Genomic DNA, 11153 nt, shown 5'->3' on the forward strand with positions numbered 1-11153 from the left:
GTATTAAACATAATCAAATATTAGTGTCACTGTCACTTGATGGTGGATCTGGTAAAGAAGCCGTCAGGGATCAAAACTTTGTTTTGAAGAAGTTAAAAATGATAGTTTTGAGAATATGTTTGAGATCGGGAATATGAGCCAGATGCTGAATGTACTATGAAATGAGCTCTGACAAGGACAGTGATGATGGTCTAAAACATCTGCTCAAATTTAACCCTTCCAAGCTCCAAAAGGTAACAAAAATGCTTTATTTTATTCTTCTGTAATTATTACTTTAATATCAGGAGAGTTTTTTTTTTATTGTTGCGATCCATCCATGTAGAGATCCATCCGTGTTAGAAATAGATCCGGGTCGCTAAATACCCGAATATGTAATGATGATTGGTGAAACATTCATGCATTTAAGGGTTAGTCAAAACTTCTTGCATCGCCTCTGATAAACACAACATGGTACTTATGACTTTCACGGCATCTGTGAGAGCTTTCTGTTGACGTGTTAAATGGCATTAATTCAACAAGTACATTCAGCTTATGTGGTGCTTGTAAACAAATACATGTGGTAAATGCAGCTAACCTGCTTCCTCTGCCTCTTACTCTTCAAGCACAAGCTGCACATTGGCTTGTCTTGTTTCAAGGATGTAGTGTAACTATATAATATAGTCATGAAAGGTATTTATTTGCTGCTCTTGGTGTGCTCAAGAATTGTTTTTACACTGAATAAGCAAGCATTATGGAATGAGAGCGAGTTGAATAAAAATTGCAGAATGCAGACTGTTTCAAAAGCTAAACATCATATGAATGCATTCATAAGAGCAGAAACCTTGTGTTAGGAATCTACCATTCATTGTTATTTTGTTACACCATCCATTATTTTATATTGTAATAATGCAGTAATACTATTTATAATGTAGGATGCTGCACAGAGATTTTAGTCTTGTGGTGGTCAAAGAGGTTGACGGATAAGATTCCTTGTTGGTTTCTGTGCTTTAACGCTCTCATCCCCCCCTTCATCTGTCAACTCATTTTCTATACTTTGGCTTTCCAGTGTTTAACAAACACCTACAGTTCCAATAGGTTGTGTGGTGGATGGGTGGCGAGGTGTCGATGAAGGAAATGGAATCATTCTATGGTCCTGTTCCCTGACCTGGCTGTCAAGGACTGCAATACACATTGTTTCCTGTCTGTATGCATTTATGGTCTTGGATATTTACTATTGCAAAGTTCAAAACAAACATATATTTCCTTGTGGCTGTTCCCTGTTGCTTTATACTTAATATATCATTTGTTTTGTGTTATTGTCATTGTTTTATAGCATTGGTCGATACTGGTTTCTGGAAATCGAACTTTCTGTACAAGCTGTTTTTTCAAAACGATGCAATCAAGTACCTTTAATGGCATTTGTTACCTTTTTCCTGGTTGTAAAATGTGTAAAAAACGTGTATTTAAAGGGTTAGTTCACGTAAAAATTACCCTCCAGAGGGAGAGGGATGCTGTAAACTGATGTAACAGCAGTGTGCTTCGGAGACCTGTTGTTTCACGATAATGTCCTCCGTCTTGTAAACAGGCATGCTCTGATTGTCATGTGGAGTGGAAGTGAAAATTGTATCTATTATTATTTATAGTTGTAATCTTTCATACAAGATGGCAAAACTGTTCGACATAATATGACTTGGATTGCATGAAATTATTTTTTTTTTTTTTATGCTTTTAAAATATTTTTTCCCCTGATTTTACCATCTTGTGTGAATTGACGAATTCACATGAAGCAGGGCTGGTATAACTACATATTTTAGTATTTACAAATGTATTATTTAGATAAGTGATGACTTAGCCTGAACATTTTGCCTAATGCAACTGATATATGTACACTCATCCACTTTATTAGGTACACCCAACTGCTTGTTTAAGCAAATATCTAATCAGCAATCACATGGCAGCAACTCAGTACATTTAAGCATGTAGACATGTTCAAGACGATCTGCTGAAGTTCAAACTGAACATCAGAATGAGGAAGAAAGGGGATTTAAGTGACTTTAAACATGGCATGGTTGTTTGTGCCATAGGCTGGTCTGAGTATTTCAGAAACTGCTGATCTACTGGGATTTTTCACTTACAACCATCTCTAGGGTTTACAGAGAAAAGTCAGAAAAAGAGAAAATATCCAGTGAGTGTGGGCGAAAAAGCCTTGTTGATGCCAGAGGTCAGAGCAGAATGGCCAGACTGGTTTGGGTTGATAGAAAGGCAAGGGTAACTCAAATAACCACTTGCTACAACCGAGGTATACAGAAGAGCATCTCTGAATGCACAATTCATGTTGTCGAACCTTGAAGCAAATGGGCTACAGCAGCAGAAGATACACCAGTGCCACTCCTGTCAGCTAAGAACTGGAAACTGAGGCTATAATTCACACAGGCTCACCCAAATTGGACAATAGGAGATTGGAAAAACGTTGCCTGGTCTGAGTCTTGATTTCTGCTGCAACATTCAGATGGTAGGGTCAGAATTTGTCATAAACAACATGAAAGGATGGATCCATCCCGCCTGGTATCAACGGTTCAGGCTGCTGGTGGTGTAATGGTGTGGGGGATATTTTCTTGGCACACTTGGGGTCTCTTAGTACCAATTGAGCTACTCTGTAATCCAGAGTTCTCGCGAGAGCACAAGTTGAATTTGCTCCGCGAGTTACTCTGGTGTCGAGTAATGATGCTCATTAAATATGCCCCTCTATCTGAGCTGCACCAATCACATCGGGTTATCTGATATAGGCGGGCCAGAGGCGAGATGACGACAGCGCTGCGACGTCGAAGTCATTAGTAAACATTGCAAGATGGCTATGGATGAACACCATTTGTTTGAAACGGCTTTGGCCGCTACAATGAAAGATTTTGACTTTTTCTCTAAAAGAGGAACAGAAGACGGCGCTCGAATCGTTCCTTTGCAACTGGTAGATAGTTAGCTCCACTGCTAGCTAAGCGATAACTTGTTGTGATTGTCGACGCCAGACCATTAATCTTTTAGATTTAGGTCTGGATTTCCAGGCTACAATTGAGCATCATATTAAGTACTGTTGCTGACCATGTCCATCCCTTTATAACCACTGTGGACCCATCTACTGATGGCTACTTCCAGCAGGATAACATGCATGTCACTAAGCTCAAATCATCTCAAACTGGTTTCTTGAACATGACAATGAGTTCGCTGTACTCAAATGGCCACCACAGTCACCAGATCATGGATGCGCATCCTTCAAATCTGCAGCAACTGCGTGACGCTATCAAGCCTATATAGACCAAATTCTCTAAGGAATGTTTCCAGCACCTTGAATCTATGCCATGAAGAATTAAGGCAGTTCTGAAGGCAAAGGAGGTCCACGAACACAGTACTAGCAAGGTGTACCTAATAAAGTGGCTGGTGAGTGTATACGTTTGGGGTCAGTAAGATTTTTTTTAAAGAAATTTTATAAAAATTATTACGCAAAGATGGATTAAATGTGACAGTAAAGATATGTATGATGTTACAAAATATGTCTATTTCAAATAATATTGAATGTATTGGTTTGCAATAATAATGCTGTTCTTTTGAACTTTCTATTCATCAAAGGATCTTGAAAAAAAGTCAATTTCCACCAAAATATTAATCAGCAAAAACTGTTTTCAATATTGATAATAAGAAATGTTTATTTTGCAGCTTATTAGAATGATTTCTGAAGGATCATGTGACACTGAAGACTGGAGTAATGATGCTGAAAAATCAGCTTTGCAATCACAGGAATAAATGACATTTTAAAATATATTCCACTAAAAAGCAGTTCTTTCAAATTGTAATAATACTTATTTTTAAAAAATATTTTTGATCAAATAAATGCAGCCTTTGTGAGCAAAAGAGACTTCTTTCAACAACATAAAAAAATCTTACTCACCCCAAACATTTGAAGGGTAGACCGTATATTTGTTTTATTAGTCATCATTACTTAGTATTGGTCGATTATCTGCAGATGCAATAGCTTTGCCAAACTTCTCTACCTTCCAGACTGTGTGAAAAGCCAACAATCTCTCTATCAATCCCTCTTTCTGGTGTCTGGACTAATCAACGGCACTAATTGATTTGAGCGCTGGTGGGGGTAGGGGGCACCAGAGGAAGGGCATGAGCGGGTTATCTCTGGCCCGTATCCAAAATCTTTCATATTAGCAGTAAAAGAAGAGTGAACAAGTGAAGAAATAATATACTCCCAAGGAAAAAATACACAATATTCATTCAAAAGTTCTTTCACAACAAATAAAAGCAATCATGGTGCTGATGCTATAACTTACAGTTTGTTCTTGTGTTGTCAGTACCTTGAAGACACAATGACTGGTAACAGCCGAGGCTCTGAAAGAGAAAGTCGCTCATCAAGGACACACCAAATGTGGAGAAGGCCAGAGAAATAAATAAATTATAGACTACTGTGTGGAGACAGACTGCTGCTTTTTTTTTTTTTAGTATACACTAAATTTTCATCCCCCAACCTTAACTAAGGGTAAATGTCTAACTTCATTGTGACTGTTTGCTTTTGTTCACAACTGGGTAGACCTCCATTTATTCAGTCATGATGTCGTTGTTGACATTTTGCCTAACTATTATGAACTGATATATGGAAATAATTAATTTAGATATCAAAGCTGTCAGTTGATATCAAAACATGAGAAAAATTTTTGCCAGGTTGCCTAACCTAAAAATGTGCTTTATTACATCTTAATTAACTGTTTATTCATGGCAAAAAATTATGACTGAATCAATGTGACTATTAGGTAATACAATTAAAAGTAATTTAAATATCTATATCAGGTAACAGCTGCCTCTAACCACTTTTTACAGTGAAGAAACCGAGTTACTGAAAAGCATTAACCGCTAAGTAATTGTGCAACTAATCTAATGTCTGAGTGAGACTGCTTATAGAATGTGAACAATGCACTGTCAGTAAATCCAGGAAAATGTCATTTTCCCATCATCTCTTTCTGAAATACTATGGATAAAAAATATTAGAGCCAAACGTTTGTTTCAGCCCATAAAGCAAAATAAGTAGCAGTCTAACCATGACATATAGAAATATACCTTGCACATTTTAATTTATATTTAATCTTAAACTATATTTTTTCCATTTTATTTAAAAAACGGACAGTGGGAGGGATTTTTTTTTCTCTAGGAAAAATATATGGTCAAATAAAATATCAATTAACAACAACAACAACAATAATAATAAACGATACATCCTGTTACTTAATGAAAAGCCTCATAATATTCACTTTTTTTGACAAATGCTTTTCGACTAAATAGAAACACCAAAATTTCTTTGAAACACCACTTTATTTTTATTGATAGGTGCCCGTTGTTCTGCAAAAATCATTTATACAGAATGAGTTAAATGCTTTTGGTAAAAAATTAAATAAAAAAGTGCGGATTTGACCGGTAATTCCAACGTTGTGTTATAAGGAAACGGTCAGATATTTTTAAAGAAAAGATGCACAGGAACATTTTTAAAGAAAAGATGACGCAAACGCATCGTTTGTGTGGCATAATCCCGTTATTATAAAGTGCAGCTCCACATTGAGGGCGCTGAGATGTAGCCTACTCAATACCAATAAGCATGTTATGAGATTATCTTCACGAGTGCCTCCTTCACATAATTATTTAATTTACTAGGGGAACATTTGCTTAGTCTGCAAGGTTTTCTCTTCACATGAATTTTATAAAATAAACAAACAATTCATAACTAGTTTATGTACATGCATAATTTAGCTACATAAGAGCAAAAGTCTATTTAAATATATGTCCAGAAATTGGTCCATTAATCATTGTTTTTACTCGATTCTTGGTCGCTCTGATCATCTGTGAAGCAAACATCGACATCGCTGTCGTTGTCGCTTTTTTGCTCGGCGTCCTCGAAGATGCCATCCATTTTGTCGTCGGATTTTTTGATGCTTTGACCAGGATGCCTCGATTTGACGTGCCTCTCCAAATCTCGCCTGCGCACGAGCACCTTCCCGCAAAACTCGCACCTGTAGGGCGTGTTTCCCTCCGCGTGCAGTCGGATGTGTTTATTGAGATTGCTGGGATCGCCAAACGGCCTAAAACACACTTTACATTTGAGTGGTTTGTAGCCTGTATGAGTCCTCATGTGGATCTTCAGCCCGTATTTTCGAGAGTACAGTTTGCCACAATAAAGACACAAATGTCCCTTTTTTGGCTTGCCCGAGTTTGGGTTCGATGCGGGCATAGACTCCAGTCGTGAACGGTTCTTCTCTACGGCGATTTCAGACAGCTGTTGCGTGTGCATTGCAATCTCCCTGTCGATATTCGTAATCGCGTTTAGATCTGGATTTAGAGCGGGCGCGCCGAAATAGTCTGGGTATTTCAGCAGGTTGCCGAAGTGAAATTTCAGAGGGTAGTATGGGGAACTATAAAGGAGCTCTCCATTGTAAACTGTGAATGGCATGAGGGGTATGTTGCAATCTCCATTGTAGGATTTTCCACCATCAAACTGTGGCAAGGAGAACCTCTCGAAGTGAAACCCGGCCGGAAGCTGGGAGTAGCGCGAGGGCGACAGGGTAGGGTGCATGCGGTTGTCAACGTGCTTGAAAGCTGAAGTCTCCTCAAAATGTGGCAGTAGAGGAAAGCCACGGATGGTGTTTGCGCAGGGGATCACGGGAGGGGTGCTGTCCATGGTGTGCGCGCATTTTGAGGGATGAACGTTTGGTTCGTTTAGCGTGCGCACTGACTTGATGTTTCCCAGCAGTTTACTGAACCCAATACTGTTTGGTTTCCCATTGGGCTCATCTCTCGCGACCTCAGCCGGGGAGATCTTTGAAAGTCCCATTGGTTTGAAAGCAGAGCGCACGCCGGGATGGAAACCCATGCTGTTGAGCACAGACGATGTCCCGCCGAGGCCCAGGATGTGTCCTGGGTTCCTGGCCGAGGTCACGCTCATGTCAAGGGCCCTGTCCTGCTCCTCTGCGCTGGGTTTTTTGGATAGTCCCGCTTTATTGGCGAACGGTTTCAATGCGTCTGACATGAAGGTGCTGTGGCCGATTCGTGGAGAGGACGACGTATTCGGGATGTCCCCTGATTTCGGAGATCTGTTGAAGTTGTCTGTGCCTCTCACTTGCTCGTTGCTCACCAAACTTCTGCCGTTGCTCAACGCACAGTGGAAATGCACGTGAGCTTTCAGGGTGTTCGGGTATTTGAATATTCTCCAGCAGTACCAGCAAATGTAGCGCTCCTCGCCTGAAACAAAAATTTAAAAAGCAATTAAATTACGTTATTCTCAGATGCAACGCTCTTAAATTGCATGAGGAAAATGTTTTACAATTAGATTTCATTAGAGACTCTTTTTGAAATAAAACTCAAATAATGCGTCAAAGCTGTTTTAATCTCTAGAGCAACATTATAACAAACCAAGAACGACTGTAAATGATTCTTGTTGACAAGATGGCCTTTTGCTGAATATGATAGCCTGCAGTCATGATTTTTTATCACCGCGCCTTGGTCACGTTGGCATGACACCAGTTGGGCAGTCTGGGGTCAATGATATAGATGTAATGATTTTGTAATCCTCAAAACCCCGTTGTTTATTGTCACTATCAAAAGAGCAAGCGCCGGCCCAATCTGGCGCTTACAAACCAATACATTTCAATAGGGACTTTCCCTGTGCGCTTTCCCGTGGAATTGACGGCAGCTGTTGCTTGAAATCGCGAGTCGCATAAGACAATGAGGCTGGCCCATCTGTTGACGCTGGAGAATAGGAAGCGTATGTCAAGGAGCGCACCGTGTATTGGCCCGAGAGCAGCGCTCACAGTACAGCGTCGCAAATCAGGGCAATATACATCCCACATAAAAGTTTGCATTCACTAGCAAACAATACATTATGCAGCCAGCTAATTTACCGTAGAGCACCTTTTTGAATGTATTTGCTTTTGAATACATGAATATTAATGGCTAGATGACATTTGTTAACCCTCGCTGAACTACACCGCGCATCAGCCCAGGAGAGCACATCCAGGACTTTATTAGTGAATACAACTAATTAAGAGAGATAATACATACAGACCGTAGCTGAGCATGAATGATCAATCATATGTAAATATATAGCAAATACAGTAGCCTAGCCTGCAGCGTGTGTGTGTGTACTCTACTCAATAATTCTCAACCAATCACTATGTCTTACTGCCCCAGACGCCAGACCTTTCGATTTACTAACTAAACAGGGATTATCTGACAACATACTCAGATAAGCCTATTAAATCGGATTTGGCTTTGATTGTGCTGGTGGCCGTGTTGCTTAAAAAATCGTTCATAGCGCATCAAAACTAATTTACTATTAGTTTTAACAATATATAATATAGGCTATATAATATAATATAATATAATATAATATAATATAATATAATATAATATAATATAATATAATATAATATAATAATGTGCTTATTTAGGCTAATTTGGTAATACACTGTCGCTTTATTTGATAATTGCAAAATTAACGGAATTTCATTCGGGATTTTTTTTTTACGCTATGCATTTTGATTATTATTATTTTTTTAAATCGTAATTTGAATGACTATAGCCTACAGCTTGTAGGGTATTTTATATTTCTGAAATATATTCAAGTAAAGTGAAAAGGTCTGAGGTATTCTCTACTTCAAGAATTATATTTAATTATTGCACATTTCTAAATAAACGAAATTATGACGGACGTCTCACCTTTTTCGTCATGAGTTGGAGTTGCAGTCGTAGGAATGTCAAACCATTGCGCCAGTGCGTTGGAATACCAAACGCTCAATTCCTCTCCAGTCTGTATTTCTCTCATCACACGGTAGAATATCTTTCGAAAAGAAGGAAAAGTATTAGAAATAATCTGTAATTTACATTGGATCAAATTCATTCTTTTTTTCCTTTCTCACCTGTCCTCCAGGTAAATCCGAGACTGCCTCGAGGTTCTGTTCTTGACTGTTCCTGGCCGCGCGTATTAACCCGATCCAATCTGGAACTGCGCTGCCAGACTCATCCACGAATTCTCCCCTGACCAGACGAATCTACAAATACAAATTTCAACATGAATAACATAATATTGTTTACTTGGTTCATAACGAAAGGTAGCAAAAATAGTCAAACTCTTCAGTGAATTTGAATTATAAAATTGGCTCACGATGCCTGCCTCCTGTGAAGGAAATATATATTATTATATATAATATATATAGGCCTGTATTTAATCATTTTTATGTAAAAATGTATACACATATATATTTATATATATATATATATATATATATATATATATATATATATATATATATATATATATATATATATATATGTATATGTATATATATATATATATATATATATTGTATATATTGTATATATATATATATATATATATATATAATATACACCTAATATTCTTTGATGTCTTTTTTTTTTTTTTTTTTTTTTTCCCAAGCATTTTTAATTATATCACCTCAAGGTATTTCAAACAAAAGCGCGTTAATGTCGTTTTATTCGGTCTATTAGACAATGGTGATAATTTTACAAGGAACAGGCCACATAATTGAGTTGATATGAGAAACGAATTTGAAGAGTGTCAAAGCATTTCCATTCTGTTCAAACAAATTAAAGATTAAAGCGTGACATTTGACACGGAGATTGCACCTGATGATCGCCCATGGCCCGCGGCGTTGCATTTACGCGCATCAATCACAGAAGCAGACAGCGGAAAGAGCTCCAGTCTATTTACAACTTATTTAGGAAAGTGAAAGCCGTTTACATGCAACGCCTCTTAAACCCTTTTAAAAATCAAATATTCATTTGATTTACGAATATTCCACATTTTATTTTTTTAAATATATTTCATATATTTATTTTTTTAAAATAAAATACATTGGCCATATTGTGATTTTATACTAATATTTAATATAATGTTTCAGTTAAATTTAATCAAGATTTTATATACAGATCGGTTAATTGTCTGATTTACTGTTATCTTTATCGAAATAAATTGGTACTTGGGGAAAAAAACAGCCCTCAAGCCTTTGAAATGTAATAGGGTAGAAGGCATGAAATCTCGCCCAGAAACTCAGGTCACCCTATTAAGGCGGTTAAGTAAAAGAATGACATGTTGTCCTGCTAATATAACTCAATTATTTCTAACCTGACAGCACAAACCAATTAATACGAGGATGCTTTATGAAGAGTGACAGGTCAGCATCGAGACTTGGAAAAGTAAAGTGCACTAACTTTTTTTTTTTTTTTTTTTTTTTACTGTATAAATAATTACTTATAAATGTATAAAAAAAGTTTTTAAAATATACTTTGTTTTCTTTGATTGAGACTTTTTTCAGATTAAAGCATTATTATTATTATTAGGAGTAGTAGTTGTAGAAACAATATAATCAAAATATAATAATAATAGTAGTTGTTGTTATTATTATTATTATTATTATTATTATTATTATTGTGTTTTATTTGTGCTTGTATGTAGGGGTCATTCAATAAATTAAATTAAAAGCTGCAGAATAAAAACAAATGTGGGCGGCATATTTGCAGGTATAATCTATTCTACATTGTACAGTATTTTGCACATCTTGTTTAAAATGTCCCGAATGCATAATTCACATTTCTCTCGGTGTGCATTTTATAAAAACTTTCAAAAGTCATAATAAAATGTTCAACATTCTAATTTTTCTTAAAGAGCGCGTTGGAAACGAATCAGACTAACCTTTTTTTTCACTCCAAGTTCCTTGCGGTCCGAAACATACTTCCCGAGTTTGAAGATGCCCGGGACCGGACCTATCCGAAGCCCGGCTGGGATGCTACAGTCAGCGAACAAACTGATAGTGGGTGTCCGAGTCGCTTGCATGGCTTGCTCTGTGTGGGGCTGAGCTATCCGAACCAGGACGATCAAGCAGCCACTGATTGAGATGAGCAGAGAGTCTGAGATGAGGACAGACTAATATCCGCCCGCCAAGTGACGCGGTGGCGTGTGTGATCCGGCTTTTCTTATGGCGCAGTCAGGTTCCCCTCGGCACATTAATGCGCAAGGGCGAGCAGCGCGCTATGAGAGAGTTGCGCTCTTTTAGCAGCTGTAGAACCCTCCGAAATAGTCACATGGAGACTTTCCC

General features: G+C 37.7%; 1 protein-coding gene across 1 annotated transcript; it reads right to left on the reverse strand.

Moving 5' to 3' along the window:
- Nucleotides 1-5824: 5824 nt before the first annotated feature.
- prdm13 (PR domain containing 13) lies at nt 5825-10891 on the reverse strand (the record flags this gene model as incomplete). The annotated part of the gene is made up of 4 exons (XM_081388503.1): nt 5825-7260; nt 8737-8857; nt 8937-9068; nt 10751-10891. The coding sequence occupies 4 exons, from the start codon at nt 10889-10891 to the stop codon at nt 5825-5827; spliced, it is 1830 nt and encodes a 609-aa protein (XP_081244629.1).
- Nucleotides 10892-11153: the final 262 nt, after the last annotated feature.

This window comes from Scardinius erythrophthalmus, assembly GCF_964197995.2.
Source record: "Scardinius erythrophthalmus genome assembly, chromosome: 16".
Taxonomy (NCBI): domain Eukaryota; kingdom Metazoa; phylum Chordata; class Actinopteri; order Cypriniformes; family Leuciscidae; genus Scardinius; species Scardinius erythrophthalmus.